Source organism: Sinocyclocheilus anshuiensis, unplaced genomic scaffold (genome assembly GCF_001515605.1).
Source record: "Sinocyclocheilus anshuiensis isolate Anshui unplaced genomic scaffold, SAMN03320099.WGS_v1.1 scaffold2056, whole genome shotgun sequence".
NCBI classification, from domain to species: domain Eukaryota; kingdom Metazoa; phylum Chordata; class Actinopteri; order Cypriniformes; family Cyprinidae; genus Sinocyclocheilus; species Sinocyclocheilus anshuiensis.
In genome coordinates this window covers 1,008,115-1,025,837 of record NW_015551026.1, presented here as the reverse complement: position 1 = coordinate 1,025,837, position 17,723 = coordinate 1,008,115, and the positions used below count along the sequence as shown (strand labels likewise).

At 35.5% G+C, this 17,723-nt stretch overlaps 1 protein-coding gene across 1 annotated transcript in view; it reads left to right on the top strand.

The window, feature by feature from the left end:
• Positions 1-17,723, top strand: part of LOC107661140 (adenylate cyclase type 5-like) — an 88,869-nt gene that overhangs the window by 43,787 nt on the left and 27,359 nt on the right. Inside the window, exons 2-3 of the mRNA XM_016450608.1 lie at positions 10,365-10,514; positions 11,744-11,865. Coding sequence (XP_016306094.1) covers positions 10,365-10,514; positions 11,744-11,865 — 272 coding nt within the window. The remainder of the gene's footprint in view (positions 1-10,364; positions 10,515-11,743; positions 11,866-17,723) is intronic.

Below are 17,723 nucleotides of genomic sequence, written 5' to 3'. Positions count from 1 at the left end.
AATGTTCTGACTAGCTTTGTGAAATTATACTACATGCCTGAACGAAACAAACAGCAGGAGCTCTGAATGAGACGCATATTCACTCTCTGACAGCAGGAGGCGCTTCTGGTACACCAGATACGTCGTTTCCTTGGTTATCACTGTAAACAAGCAGCACTGCGCTGAAACACCGCTTTAATAATGTATAACTATACAGAGACGAGATTAAAAGAAAATACCACACAAACTTTTCTGAAGACAGTCAGTTCCCCTCAGAAACGCATTCATATAAACCCCCAAATCAATATTGAGGATTTTCCGCACCAACAGGAGGAGGAGGTCGTGTTACTCTCTACACTGCACTCAACCTAAGGGATTCCTACACTTTCAGTCTTTGAGGAGACATGAAAAACAGGTCCGCAGGAGCGTTATAACGGAAAATATTAGCGGTTTTGAAACCGTGAAATTTTCAAATCGCGGTATACCTTGAATCGGCCCATGCCTAAACCTTACTAGTAACATCAAAGGGCTGCCAAAGCCCAGAGCCACATGTGTCTGGTGTTTGCTGTGGCTATATCTGGAGTATGTGTATGCTGTATTTGTTTTGATGTGGAGGATGAAAAATTTTAAATGCTTTTTATTCTTTTTTTTTTTTCTGCCAGTAAGCCTAGTGGTTCTCTTCAAAGGTGTGACTCAGAATGTGACATTTAGGACCCTTTCAAAATCAGGCCTGTCGTGGATCACCAGTTTTACTGTGAGAGCACTCTGAAGGTCTCTGTGCTGACTTCACAGAGAGAATTGTCCTTCAAAAAGACATTACAAAAGACATGGACAATTCTCAAGTGTATTGTCATCTTTATCAATGTTTTATCGCAACCTTCTTTTACGTTATCAGTATAAAGCCCTGTAGGCAGATAATTGTATTTTAGAGCTGACTCCGGGGAGTTCTGCTAGCTACTGTCATAACCTTCCTATCACGAGAGGTCACATGAGCTTCCTGTCATGGAGAAAGGGAACACAAGACTGAGTTCAAAAGACATTTCCTGGAAGAGAGAGAAATGGTGATATAAACGTTCTTTTCAATGACCGGTTTATTCATACTACAGTCACTGATTTGTTTTATATGTATTCTTTATGTACAATGAATGCAATAATAATTCTTCCTGACTTGTAAGCATTGTTGGAAAATGACTTTGAAACTGAAAAGTATTCATAATTTAAACTTACTAACAAAAGGCAGTTAGCTACATTGATGCAAGTTATATCTATCAGTTTGTGGTTTTTTATATTAAGGATCATATTTATCTGAAAAACATTGAGGCACATTAAATATAGTACATTTATTTCACTACAAAAAAGATACAGGAGCTTGAATAAATTAGTGAATCTTTTATTTGGTCAGTGATTCGTCAACTTACACTACTGTTCAAAAAGTTTTAAATTTTTTTTTTCTTTTTAATCTATAAAATATGTTCACCAAGGCAGCATTTATTTCAGTAAAAACTGTAATATTCTAAAATATTACAATTTAAAATAACTGTTTTCTGTTGTAGTATTTTTTAAATTTATTTATTGCTTCGATGGCAAAGCTGAATTTTTAGCAGCCATTAATGCAGTAATCAGTGTCATTATCAATGTTTTTGCTGCTTAATATTTTTGTGGAAACCATGAAACTTTTTTTTGTCAGAATTCTTTGACGAATAGAAAAGTGTCAAAAGAAAAGCGTTTATTTAGAATATAAATCTTTTGTGATATTGTAAATTGTTTTACTGTCACTTTTGATCAGTTTTTACTGCATCCCCTTCCTGATTAAAGGGAATTAAAAATAAAATCTTACCAAACCCAAACTTTTGAACAGTAGTTGTCTGAAAAGCTGAGCTAGTAGCACTACTATTTTTAATCCCCAAAACATCTGATAAGATCATTTATCTCTTCATTGCCTTAAATGGCTAAAATCCTTCAGTCAAATGAGATGTAGCCTTTCTTTTGAACCGATACAGATAGCAGAACTATCAGAAAGCGGAGGGGAAAACGGGGGACTCCTGTTCGGACAAATATTGACTTATGGCACATTTTGCTTGGTGGGATTTTTATGGTGCCACCAGCAATCATTAATCTCTCTGAAATAACGTTTTGCTGTGCTTGTTCCCTAGTTACAGTTCATGCCGTCTGAGGCAGTACGCTTCTGTGAACACAGTCAGCCAGCTCAGCCAGCCATGCCTCTCCACAGACCTGTGGAACAGGGATGACAGCTCTATCCCTGCATTTGCTCCCAGATGATTGACGACTATATTGCATAGAAAATGAGTTGTTGACTGTGTTTTATTGTTCAAGTTGCGCTCTTTATAAATGCACTATGACCTGTTGTCTGTTATTAAAACCATATTCATCAAAGATGCATGAGGACCTTCTCCTGGCACAGCAGTGTGTTGACTATAATAATAGACTTTAGAAAACATGCTGTATATGAGGCCACAATTCTCATATTTCTTTTTAAGGCCAGAAACATAAGCTTACTGTGAACAAGTATGCAAACATGCTTGGTCAACCGTTCTGTAGCGTTACTGTGGTGGTAACAAATACTCATACTCAGGGGAATGGAAAAGTTAGCTACAAATGTCTGAACCACTGAACTGGATGTGTTATTTAGAAATTGAATGGACAAAATAAAAATAAATTAGAAATTTTTTTAATAATTTAAAATTCAAAACTTTAATAACTCTTTTGCTGCAATAAGAATACAGCCCATCTTTTATGCAGATTATGTGCATAAGTGCTCCAACCAGCCTTCTCGTTCATTATCACTTGTTGTTTATTTTTCTTCTTTAATAGCATAGAGTTTGTCTAGCTCAGAGCAGTCAGAGCTATCCATTAGATGTGTTGGACCTCAAGGTTCAGCTTGAACCTCATACTTTACCATTACTGTTCACCTTCCTAGAATAATGCATACCAGTATCATCCATTACACAGACTGTGTTCCTATGAGGGTGTTTTCTCCTGCGTATCAATGTTCTATTACGTGCATGACATGCTGTGATAAATAGCATATATAGGGATGCTATTTTGATGAGCAATTCAAATGCCTAAAGTGTGTTTTGTGCTTATGCTACAGATTCCATACTAGCATGAGCTTGCATTTCAGTCAGCTTTTGTTTTTGGCATGTGGTTTTGTGTGTTTTTGTTGTTAGCTTTATGTACAACAGCTAGCATGCCAGGTGGATTACTATCAAATAAATAAAGTTTGTGGAGAAAATATGTATTATTGTATGAGTGTAGCATAAACACCAAATAAAGCGGTTTAGGTTACAATATATTTTTTTATATTTTATATTTAGTTTTTTTTACTGTTTTTATATATAAAGATTAAAGAATATATAAATATAAACTAGTATATATTAGTTGTTCACTATATGAACACAATATATTATTCACCAGTAATACCATATATTGTCCTATATATTTTCCACTAAAAACATTTTAAACATGCCATTGCCTTTTAATTTTACTGTGAAGGACAGAGAAGGACGATGTGATAAAACTATACAACTACTGTATATGACTTAATACAAATCTTTTTTTAGATCATATTAAGTTATTGTAGTTAGGATGTCATATGAAAGTAAAAAAATAACATAACTTTTTAAACCCTTTTTCGGCATTAAAAAATCTGAAGTTGAGAAAACTCACAACTTAAAGCAACTAGCTTCAAGACTTTTTTGAGTTTACTCAACTTATGGAAAAATTTGTTGTAACAATTGATGATGGTCTGTTCTTTCAGTGAACATAATCAAATAGGTTCCATAAACTAATATAGTAATCATAATTTACACTTAAGTATCCAAGTTCAATAACTATTAATATTGCACAGTATTAATGTAAAACACTCACTTTTGGCAGACCTTTTGCCCAAACAATTAAATTTGTAATGTCAGCTTTTTCTATATTAGATAATTCAATCAGTCTTTAAAATAGTTGGATTGGATTTCTTACAGTTCATCTTCCTGGGATGTATTTTTTTTCCCTCCACATGTAAACAGAGTTACTAGTTACTAGTTACTAGGTTCGACTCATTGAAAGATACTCTGATAGACTGTGATTAGATAGACTGTGGTTGATCGCTTTACTTAATAGTCAGGTGGTTTGTAATTCTCTGAGCAGGTGTAGACTTTAAGCCAAAAGTCAAACTCGAGACTAAGGCCCCGTTTACACTGTCAGTTAAACGTGACCTAATTCCGATTTTTTGCTCATGTGACACAGATCGGATCTGTTCTATGACAGTGTAAACAGGAAAAAAAACGCATGCATTTGGATATTTCGAGATCGGTTTCAGGCCTCATTCATATGTGGAAATAAATCGGATATAAATCAGATATGTGCCAATGCGACTGTCATGTAAACAGGCAGATCGGATTTTCTGAGGTTTAAGTAATTAAAACCTAAAATTAATTAAGTAATCAAGTTAGTAATTAAACATCTAAAATTATCTTTATTTGTAAATTTTCTGAGAGGATTACCTTTTCTCTGCTCGCTTCTTGCGCCGACTGTCATCCGAAGTGCGTTCATTTAACAGTGTTTCTGATGGTGCATGATCCCGATAAATACACACATTTACAGTATTTCAGTATTCACGCAAACATAATCTGTTCTGTCTTAAGTGAACGCTTGGGGAACTGTTGGGGGAAAACATCTGATGTGTAACATTATATTAGATCCGTGCATTACAGTATAGGACGTCTGTCTCATTAATGTTAATCTAACAATAAAAGAAAAGAGGAAATCACTCGCTGCATTTCTTTGAACTGCTTTTGTAGTTTTAATAATCAATTTATTTGTAATGAACACACTTAAGTTGTTTTTACATTTGATTATTTGCTTTTTTTTGTACATGAATGCTTTAGTTTAGATTAGGGATGTTCAAAATATTTAAAAAGGTTTGCTGCATGGTTAAAATACACTACGCGTATAAAAAAATTGTGTTTTTAGGGGGGAAAAAACATAAGTCGCGTATAAAGCGCATTTTATGATTTCATTCAGAAATAGGCCTAATGCCGACGCGAACTGTTTACAAACATTATAATAAACACTGAAGCATAGCTAGCCTAATTTAGTTCCCTTCACTCCACAACAAATCCTTTCAATTAACAGTATTTAGAAAAGAACAATAATTAAAAATATAAGAAGCTATAGCAATATAAACGACAAGCCAAAACGAATTAATTTAGGCTAAAACGAAACTGAAACCAACGTTGGGTCTCTCATTCCACACAAAATCAAATGTTTCCATATTCGCGATGTATTTGAATGGCAAATTATTATTTATTATGTACTTCACTCGTGTTCCAAACTTCCAATATCCACGTAAAACAAAATGTTTTGCATAACATCACGGCAGTACTGTGATAACACTTAACGGCACAGATTTTACTACACATTTTTTACTACATAGTTTTTTTCCATATGTTTGACTGACTGTACTTTATTATGATAATGAACAGGCTGCAATGTCAATGGGTGTAGCTCCGTCATTTTTTGTCCGATTCCAACAAAGTCTTTTAATGGAGAATGTCATTTTTTAATTTTTTTTTAATTGCTCATTGTGACTCGTTTTGTCTTCCAACAAATCATACATCATTTTGATGGTCTTTTAATGGAGAATGCCATTTTTTTACTGCTCATTGTGACTCGTTTTGTCAGCACAGGTCACATTATTCTCAGGAGGAAGCACATGTGGAGGTGGAAAATTACAACAACGTATACACAATGTTTCAGATGGTATGGCAAGTGTAAACACATTAATTGGATGTGGGTCACAATTCAAAGAACGTGTAAATGGACAGCCAAAAAAAACGGATATAGGCAACAAATCAGGATTGGGCATCAAGACCTGCAGTGTAAACGAGCCTAAGTAAAACATAAGAATCAAAACATATATCATCACCCAAGTATTTTGAACCTTTGCTTATCTTATTCGCACTGCTCTGCAAGACCACCATTTCAGAATCCTGCTATAAGACAACAGTCAAACCCCCACACTAGCAGTCGGATCCCCCGCATTCCTGCGCCTGAGAAGAAGCACTATTATGTATCCCCTCCTACTCTGTGACAGAGGTACTCCGCCAACTTCCTAGTAAGGACATTATGGAACGTAAAAAGAGAGTGTATTAATAGAGAGGATTATTCCTCAGGAATATTTGCATTGCAGCACGTGTGCGCGTTTCCATGGCACTGGTTGAGTTAATGCACAACTGGCCCAAAGCTCCTGCGCTCAATGCAGCAGACACGCAACACTGCAGCTGCTGCTCCCAGATAATGATGTAGCCTGATATCACATATTCAATCAGCAGAACTTAACTGAGCTGAAATGAAAAGACTTCTCATCTGTTCGTGATAGACTCCCTTAGTCTTGATGCTGCAATCGCTGAGGGATCAACATACGTGTAAGAAAAGGAGGTCTAGATGTGTTTATTTAGATGTGTGATACAAAACCTGTGCTTTCTCACACTTTGCTTTCAGTCTCTTTTCACTCCTCTGTCTTTTTCATGAGTTCTCTTGTGATTTCTGCATTGCTTTACTGGATAATGGTAGCCAAAAATAGCCCTAACCCTAAGTTCACCAAAATTGAAAATTGTCATTATTAACTCACTATAATGTTGTTCTAATTATATATGCTGTTAATATAGTTCCGAACATGAATTCTGAAATTTTATGCTGTTCTTAATGCAGCGCTTTTCAATGTGTACACACATCAGTACCATATCAGGTATTGGCAGATTTTTGTAGTATTTATTTATTGTAAATATTGGGCATTTAATTATGCATGCTCATCATGTTTACATTAAGATTTCTATTGCAGCAATCCAAAGCTCATTTAAAGTTGATTATTAAATATACTAATTTAATAACATAGTTAAATATAATCTTTAGCAATTCCAACATGAATATTTTGTAGCATTAAAAATGATTAATTTGCAACTTTACAGATCTTCTTTATGCACCAAGAGCTTGTAACACTTCAGAGAGAAAGGAAAAATTTAAATCGCATCATATGATCCCTTTAAAGTGTTTTATGTGTAATTTATTTAGACAAAATAGTACTTAATTTGAATATTGGCCATTAATCAATTATTGCCAGAACACAAAAATTAAACAAAAATATCCTTGACCATTCTGCATATTATAGTTAATGACACATTCAGTGGCATTTCATCATCAGTGAAGTAAAAGATGGCATGATGGACCATATTTAAATGTGAGGAGGGGAAAATCATTCAATAGTGGCTTAAATTTGGTCTGATTCTCACAAAAAATGATTGAATGGAGTTTTTAATGAAAGTTTCTTCTGTGTGATGCTTCCTTTAGTGTGGTGCCAAGTCCAGGTGGCTTGTTTTTGCACACGCAGACTGTAATCATTATTGATTGCCCTTCTCCACTCTGGGTAACCAATGTTTTTTTCCATTTTCTATGACGGTAGGCACAAAAGGACATTTAATGAAAGTTGACTGTATTGGTTTCTCATTAGATGTCAGATGTGTTTTCATAAACTCATACAAGCAGAAGAGTATTAAAGGGATGCTATTATGCTCTTTTACAAAGTCTTGATTTTGTTTTGGGGGTGTACTAGAACAGGCTCTTATACTAGGTTGTTCGAAAAACACATTCTTTTTCACATATTTTACATTATTAACACCTCTCTCCCCAGTCTGGCATGAACTGCTCGAATAGTTCCTGTGTCAAATGAAGGCCCACCTTCTGAAATACAATGTGTGCTGTGATTGGTTAGCTGGGCCAGTGTGTGTTGTGATTGGTTAGCTGATTGGCAGCACTCGGCGCCTGGTCGGGAAATGTCATGCCCCTCCATAGCCGCCTGCGAGCTTCAATGTAAATATTGCGTCAAAATCAAATTTGAGCGCGCTTTAAACCCAGATGATTGTAGCCACTCTAAGTTCGTCTGCCTTGGGAAAGTTAGCGTGTCTCCGACATATTGATACCACTCGTTGCCTTCTCTAGTGCAGCTCAACCAGGTCTCGTCCCATTCGTCGATATTTGTGATATCACAAATCCCGGAAAATATGCGTTGTAGTCCTAACGAGTCATTCGTTGTAGTTTTTGAAGTGATTTCTGTTAAATAAAATATCTGCTTTTGAAGTGGACTGAGCGTTGTAACTTTGCAGATCTTTTTTATGCTCAAACAGCAACATTACAGACTAACTAAAGTTGAAAAAGTGAAAAAGCATAATAGGACCCCTTTAAAGCTTGCTCTGATAATGTCATTACATTGACCTTCTGTCTTTCCACACTAAAAATGTTTGTCAGTACTTGACAGCTCCAAAAGCTGTATCTTCCAAAAGATGTTTTGAAATGTCATGTTTTTTTTGGCATATTGACATTTGTACACTAGGAAGTTATTTTTCTAAAATTCAACTATGATTGGTCCACCTTAATCACTGAATAATGCCAACCTTTTTTTATTAACCATTTAAGCAGAAATACACCGTAAAAAGTAAAAATAGAGTAATTGTTATTTAGACCATCATATCTGACCGATTAGAGACAAAATAAAGCAAAAAAAAACCAATGTTATGTTAACACAATCCAGATTAAGAGCAAGCGTCTGGTGCGGCTGTGTTTTGAACCCTGAGGTCATAGCAGAGATATGTCTGCTGAAGTTCAGTCCAGCTCAAGCAAGATATTATGGGAATGCGTCTTGCTGCCCCTGATACCAGTGTTTAGAAGGAGTTAAGACACCCTGTTCCTGACCCCGCATGTGGAAGAGAGGGAGGTTGAAACGTGTTGACACTGAACAGCTTCAGGTTGTTTGGCTAGTCTTTATCATATGCTCTATTTTAAGTTTGCAGACTTCCTGGATTTGCTTTGTCTTATTGGAACCACAAACTCATCTTGGACATTACAATGAGAAAATCTAATAAGGCATGTTTGTGTCTGTGTGCACTTGATACTTTTCTGACTTACAGTTCCCAATTAATTACTTGGCAAGCATGCAACCACATATTCAGGATTGGGGTAACTAAATGCAATAATTTATTAAATACTGTGGAAAAAACAACTTTGATGAACTGCTAATTACTAATTGGGCCCCCCTCAATGTGTACTGTGGTTTTGGGGCCTGCTTTGTAGTTAAGGAATAGATCACCCAAAAATGAAAATTTGCTGAAACTTTACTCACCCTCAGGCCATCCATGATGTAGATGAGTTTGTTTCTTCATCAGGACAGATTTGGAGAAATTTAGCATTACATCACTTGCTCACCAATGGATCCTCTGCAGTGAATGGGTGCCATCAGAATGAGAGTGCAAATAGATCCATAAGTCATACACACAACTCCAGTCCATCAATTAACATCTTGTGACGTGAAAAGCTGCATGTTTGCATGACAAAGTCCTCTCTGTTGTCCTCTAACTTCAAAATCTACCAACATATTTGTTTATAACAGTTTCTGACTGTTTTTGCTTGTATACTCTGCTTAATCTTTGCATACTTCTCTCCTGATTCAGACAAGATGAGTTTTTCATTGAGTAAAAAGCGATATTGTGGATAGATGACTTAGATTAGTTTCTTACAGAAACACAGCTTTGCACTTCACAAGATGTTAGTTGATGGACTGGAGTTGTGTGGATTACTTGTGCATTATTGTGATGTTTTTAATCAGCTGATGGCACCCATTTATTGATGAGGATCCACTGGTGAGCAAGTGATGCAATGCTAAATTTCTCCAAGTCTTTTTCGACAAAGAAACAAACTCATCTACATCTTGGATAGCCTGAGAGTGATTACATTTGAGCAAAATTTTGCACGTTTTCATTTTCTGACAAATTATTCCATTAACCCTCAGTGATTCACTATAGCAACACTTGTTTAAAACAATTGCATAATAGCTATTTCACTAAATATGAGTTTTGTGATAAACATCTCCTTCTGAAACGTATCATAAAAATAGTTTGGCAGACATTTATTACAGAAACTCCCAGAATGCCAGGGTTGCACAACAGACTCTATTGAGTAAATCATAGATAAACTACTCCAGATGATTGTCAGCATAATCTAATGAAACTTTATTAGAGTGCTCTGAGATTGAATATACTGAAAATAAAACATAAATCATGAATTTTATAACAAGTGGCTTCTTAAAATCACACAAAAGAAGATCTTTTGAGTGATGACTCAATTTTTTTTATGTCCATACGATAAAAGTTAGTAGGGTCCAGTGCTGTTTGGATTAAGTAAATGATGACAGAATTTTTGGGTAAACTATTGTTTTAAGGGAACAGCACATATATTATCAATATCAATGTTTGGGTCTCTGAAGGTGAAAGAGTAAGCTGTCAAGTTCCATATTGTTTGATGTTGTGTTCTGCTTTCATTTCTAGCTCGTGTGCAATGTCCTGATCTTCTCCTGCACTAATATAGTTGGAGTGTGCACACACTACCCAGCAGAAGGCTCACAGAGGCAAGCCTTCCAGGAGACCAGAGAATGTATTCAAGCCCGCCTGCACTCTCAGAGAGAAAACCAGCAACAGGTGAGAGTTGTCCAGATATCATGAGAGCACATTTTAATTTCTAGTGACTTTCTGTGAGTCTGAAAGATTTAATGTTTAATATGAAGATTCTCCAGGCACAGATATATACACTATCATTCAAAAGTCATTAGTCAGACAGATTATTATTGATCAAATAAATGCAGGCTTGGTGAGCATAATAGATATCTTTCAAAAACATTTTTAAAAAATCTTACATTTCTAAGTACCATAATCAGGTACCCAAAGTACCATAATTAATACCATGGTATTTATTTAAGCACCTGGGAGAACCATATAAAAACTGAAGAATATTAGCATGCAACATTCCGTGCAAGGTTCCTTTTTTTTTTCTTTTCTTTCTTTCAGACTCAAATATGTGTGGGGAAATAGCCTCAGATTTGCTTGGAATGAAGCTAAATGAATGAAAAGTCTTTCAGCTGGAGTCCATTCATATGTCCATTGATTTTCAGTAAAGAATTGAAACCGTGAGAAAACTAGTGCACGGAGACATGCAGTGCTGATTCATTTGTGAGATTAGAACCACATCCTAGAACAGTTCATAGTGGCAACAAAGTAAAAAAAAATAATGTCCGTTTCTGCAAACACAGAAGCCCACAGAGGCCATTCATCATTTTTTCAATAAACATATAATTTTTTTTTTTTCATATCAAGCGTTTTGAAAATAACACTATGGCCTCTAGATGACTTATCAGTATTAAATAACTATTTTTCTTGCCACAGTTAGTGTACTATATGGAATATTTATTTGTGTGTTTTTTTTTTCTTTTCTTTTGTTTGTTTGTTGGTTCTTTACTAATTTATTTTATATATTGGCTCTTTTTTTCCTTTGATTATTTTATTTTATTTATCAGTTCTTTTTATTTATTTGAATTTATACAGTGAATAAAAACTGTACTTTTTTAGTTTCTGTATAAATTCATATAAATAAGTATACAAATAAATAAAAATAAACCAAAATCAGCATTGTTCAGTATGTATGTATCGAAATACCATAATGTTAGCATCTGATACCTTGCTTTTAGTAAGTGGTATAGGGCTAAATTAGAATGAATGTAATTTTCTGCAGTGTACTTCAGTTTTCTCTATTCCTGTCTGTAAGATGATACCCATGTCTTTCGGCAGAGAAAAATGGATTGAGTAGATACACATGGCACTCTTCTCTTTGTTTCTACCTGTCTTTCCCTTACTATCACTGTCATCATTTGCAGGAACGCCTCCTCCTCTCTGTGCTTCCTCGAAATGTCGCCATGGAGATGAAAGCCGACATAAATGCCAAACAAGAGGATATGATGTTCCACAAGATCTATATTCAAAAGCATGACAATGTGAGGTAAGAGTGACTCCTCAAACAGGCTGAAAGACGGTAGTCAGTGTTTGCATCTCAAAGCACTTTTAAAGCCTTTTCAGTCCACAGTAATCATTGCAATTATTTTTTACTATAATTATGTTAGTACTTAGTTAGGTTATGAGATTAATGCTTTTCCAAAAACCTAGTGAGCTGCCCTACACAGTTACCCTCTTGATAACTGAAAATGGAACATCACACGCAAACACAAAATCTGCACCCATTAGCATGTTGCTCAACTAACAACATGATACTATCACATTATTACATTTTTGCATTGCATGAAATATTAGTAGGCTATATTTACATTTGTGAGCATTTCTCTCAGGCCATCTACCATCGCAGATGTTATTTATTTATTTACTTATTTTATAGTATTACTTATTTTATAATATTATTTTATAATGTAATTTTTGTTTTTAATGTTTTTTATTTATTTTCATATATATAAGTATATACTGCTTCAGATTTCAGTGCTGTCCTGATAGGCAGCGTACTAGGTTTTGGAACAGAGCTTGTAAGTGTTTTATAAATCTGATAAGTGTTAGATATTGCACCCTCTTGTGGTTTTAGAGAAAAAAACACTCGCTCATCTCTTTCTCTGGCTGACCATCCATGTGTCAAGGCAGCTCTTCTGAGCGTCTGTAGACACTTTCCCACTGATTGCATGCCGATTTCAACAGCACCAGACTGGCTGGATACTCACAATCACAAGAGGCCCTATTAGGTGTAGCCTGTTGTTTTACCTCATGTCGGTCTTTGATTTGTACTTCAGCTTTAAACACAGCTGTAATCTTATGAAGACTTGAGAGTTTAAAACCATGTGGGTCTCAGGTCAATGACAAAAGACAACTCTGGAATCCATGTGATGAATTATGATTCTCCACGGTAATAAATTCTAAATCTGGAGGGTAGAAGATTAACCCAAGAAATAAAGCAGTTTGACAGGGGAGGAGTTGGATTTAGCTCCAGAGTGCTAATGCACGGCTACTGCCTGCCACACCATAGGACAGCTTAAACTAGAACACAAATACACAGAATTTTATTACAGATTTTTTCCCCATAAACAAATAATAATTCAAAACATCATCTTATATATTCAGATGAATTTTGATTATTTTTTAAATTTATTTATTTTGTTGTTGTTGTTGTTGAAAAGCTTCAGTGAAATTTTGTGAAATGTTTTTATATGTAATGATGGCTGATTGCGCATATAATATACATTCTAGATATGAAGGTAGAATGACGTCAAAAAGATTTGCATACGCAGGATAAGAGTTGTGGAAGTGTACATAAGACTGTAAGCGTAAATTAAATTTGCATGCGCAAGAGAAGCTTTGTAAAGGTGTAAATCGCGTTTCAAGCGCAAGAAAAAAATATTTGCAGCATTTTACTGTTATTCGTAAGTGTAATTCATGTATTGTGAAACTGCAGCTTCATGCTAACGCAAAATAAATATGATCTGCATGCTTCTGACTTCCATTTTTCCGCGCTTACACTTTTGGCACGTTTTTTTTTCGCCAAAAGATGGTCAAAAGCACTGCAAGCCTGTGAACAGTGATTTGCAAGCGAAAACAACAGTTTAAAGAACTGCAAAACGGATTGACTGCATAGAACCAATCTGTATGTGTAAAAAAACTAACTGTTGCAAATGTCTAAATGACTTGTTGTGCATGTGGGGCAAAAAGTTCCCGAAATAAACCGATATGTACAGCTCCGTCTTTCTTTTCTCTGCGCTTATAGTTTTGGCACGATTCTCTCACTAACTGAGTTTTGCAAGCGTGAGGGGGAGGGCGGGGCCACCTTCTTCTTGTAGCCAATCAAATGAGCCTCTCGCTGACTCTCCATTTACTGTTATCTGATTGGTTCAATAAACATATCATACGCCAAGACATTAATCTTCATTTAGTTCAGGATCGTTCTTGCTGCCGGAATGGTACTTTTAACGTACACATACAATAAAAAAATTTATTAAAAAAATAACAACTTAATTAAAACATGATATTTTATAAGTTGTGTACCATTAGGCTAGACTCCCATGTGTTCATACTGAATTGCAAGCCGGTGTTAACATTATTTGGTTGAAAGCTGCACTTTCACAATACATGAATTACACTTACGAATAACAGTAAAATGCTGCAAATAAATTTTTCTTGCACTTGAAACGGGATTTACACCTTTACAAAGTTTCTCTTGCGCATGCAAATTTAATTTACGCTTACAGTCTTATGTACACTTCCACAACTCTTACCCTGCGTATGCAAATCTTTTTGATGTCATTCTACCTTCATACTAGACCTGTAGCCGCTCTGAACTATTTTCATGAGTAAATTGTCAAAAAAGTGACCGAAGCACTTTAAATGCATATTCTGGATTAAATTCTGTTTAGCATTTTCAAATTCACGGTTAAATGGGTGTTCATACTGATTGTGTTTTTTAGTGATCAGAAGGCATTTATTTTCACCGAGAGTACCACATTTCCAGCAATGTGATTTATTGTTGATGAAACAAAGTTGAGCAGAGCTTTATACAAACTTTATTTTTTAACTTTATGCAACTATCAATAGGAGTACAGACAGTGATCCGGCGCCTGATACTGTTCAGTACAGCAGCAGTGCCTACTAGAATACAACAGCACAGAGACTCTTTGACCTCCATTGTTTTAATGGCTTGATTTTGAGGCTTGATATTCTCTGCCAGCCCTTTTCTATGATCGAATAGAGGGCAGATTACAGCAACAAAGGGCAACATGAACTTGGGCTTTGTGAGCCAGTGGGCCACGCCACCCACGCGACTCCTGGCCCTCTGGGTTGTTGTCTGCAATCGAGGGTCTGTCTCTTATCCTTTTCCAGTAAAGCCCCCACCAGATATGTTCCATGGTCAGAGGAATTATGTAAGTGTGCAGCCAAGCGATATCTCGCTAAGCGGAATATTGATAGGTTTGTACTAGAGGATCCAGTGGTACCCAGTGGTTTAATTGCTGAGGACAGTTACATAACAATGTCTGTGTTTGAATCTTTGCTCTTGAGCGAAACCCACACTATTGTGGGAAGAGGAGGCTGGGAGTTCTGTTCGAGAAATGAACTGATAGTTTATCTGTGCGGCACCAGCTAATTTAAACAGTAGTGGACATGAATGAAATTCTGATTTCTGATTTGAAATTCTGATTTGATATTTTCATCAATGGGGTCACATTCTAGGCAAAAGCAAGTCTGATTAGCCTTAGAAAAAAATAAAATTATTATTTTATTTCATCGTTTACAAATGAATGTTTAGACTCTGACACAATTGTAAGGGATTTTCCATTACATTTAGCCAAAAATTTAATTTTCAGTTTTTGTTCCTTGAACCATTTCTAATCCCCGTTTGTCACATTTCTGTGACTAAGAAAGCATGGATTGCTGTTTAGGTCTTTACTCTTGCTTAAACATCCGTTAATTTGTCCTTAAGTGAGTGGCAGGGCAAACTGAAAGTTGTTTTTTCCTCCCCAAAGGGAACATGAATAACTCTGATATCCATTTCTAGCTATGCAGCACGATGAAGGACGACACATGCATGTGTTCTAACTGTGTGGCTTAAACGAAGAAAAGTCTGTAAAAATATGCTGCAATGTGCCATGTTAATATGAAGGAATTTTCTATATTGTTTTTTAATAGCTGTTAGAGAGAGTATAGGGTCCTAAGTGTCAAGAAGTTTGATTTATGACCCCACACAAAAACACTTTCCCAAACAATCATAAATTCCATGGGATCATTGGGATGGATAAACAGATGGCCGGTTAGATGGGTGGGGGGTGTACAGAAACAGGTGTCCAAACAGGTGTCCATTTATGGTAGGAGGAGGGGGGTTTATGAGGGGCAATAAATCAAACTTCTTGACACTTAGGACCCTATACTCTCTCTGCTGTTTTACCCATATTTTGAATTATGTATTTAATTCTGTTATATTTTAGGGCTGAAGGAAATGTCTCTAAATTAGCAGGAAAGGTACTGGTAATTTTCAGTGGATTTGCTCAGATGCTGTGCATTTGAAATTAATTTGATATACTAGAAGAAACAGTTTTATTTCTACAAGGAAACACTATAGTTGTGAGTAAAATATTTTGCTTTTTTTATTTATTTCAAATATTTGTTTAATGTGTAATTTTCTACAAATCACTGGTATGGAGGGAGGCAGATTTGACAGGCTTTTATTCAACAGCTTTATATCCAATATCATTATTCAGCAATTGTAGAATCAGTTTGAGTTCCAGGGGCGATGGATCAGGAGGTCAGACCTCTCAAGCAGTGACCCTTGATGGATTTAGGGGGCCATATTATATAAGCAGGAAGTGTGACTTTGTGCAACATTCCATCCAGGGGCTTTTCTTTTTTGGCTGAAATGGCTTTCATGCTGATGTCCCTAGACAGACTATCGCTGACCAGCTACACACTCCATTTATTAAACTTCCTGCCATTTTATTAGCTAATTTTCCTGTCAACACTTTGCTAACTCCCAATATAATTTTGTATGTTCAGAGAGCAGCTACATTTGACCTTAGGGCTGCTGTCACCACAAATTCATTAACATTGCTGGCAAGAACTATTGTTTTGTCCCCATCAACACAATATATATCTCACCAGCTTCTATGAGAATAATCAGTATACAGCATGCATAATCATTATGCTTAGTATATTTGTAAAATAATTATTATTTATATGCTACCGATCAAAAGTTTGGGGTTAGTATGTTTTTTTTTTTATTTTAAGAAATTAATATTTTATTCAACAAGGATGCATTTAATTGATCAGAAGTGACACTAAAGACATTTTATAATGTTACAAAAGATTTCTAATTCAAATAAATGCTGCCCTTTTGAACTTTCTATTCATCAAAAAATCCTGAAATGTAATAAAAATGTATCACGGTTTCCGTGTATCACTGTTTTCAACATTGATAATAAGAAATGTTTTTTAAAGCACCAAACCAGAATGATTTCTGAATCACGTGACTATGAAGATTAAAATGTATTAAAATAGGAAACAGTCATTTAAGTTTGTAATAATATTTCCACAAAATTACTGTTTTTACTGTATTTATGCTCAAATAAATGCAGACTTGAGCATAAGAGACCTTCAAAAACATTAAAAAATCTTGCTGACCCAAAAGTTTTAAACTGTATTGTACATTTTTATATTTTTATAAATATATTAAATAATAAATGATTGATTTACAGTATATAAAAGTGTATCTAAAACAGTTTTGAACTTTTTTTTCTTTTTCCTAAACAATAAACTATTAAAATGTGATTTTGAGGATGATTTTTCTTGTTGACGGGGATAAATTTAACCACAGCTATTTTCCTCTATGATTGGCATTGCTGGTCTCCAGAAAGCTGACAGTCTAGGCAGTCTTTTTTTCTAGGGTGCTCTGGATTTCATTTAATTCTTTGCCTCATTTTAGCCACACTAAAAGCGTTGGATTAACAGCACCTAATAAAGGACATAGACTGTGTTCGTAATAGCCAGCAGAAATACTCCAGAGGTCGTAATGTGTTTGGATTCTTTTTAAAGAGCCATCCTGCCATTGTGCCACACTGCAGCGACATTTTTGGTCCAGACTGCAGGGAGCTGATGAGTCACCTCTGTGTTAACGATTAAATGAGGTTTAAAGATCCGCCTGAGATGCTCACAGCAGCCAAGACGCTATCCTTCAGAGAGCACTGCACTCTGTCTACTTTCAGAGTCAACTAACCTTAATCCACCCTCCCAGGGGAGGCCTTTTCTTTGAGCTTTTATATATAGCAACTCTAATAGATCCGTCAGCTATATAGAAACCTTTGATCTATGACTAATATAAGGGTT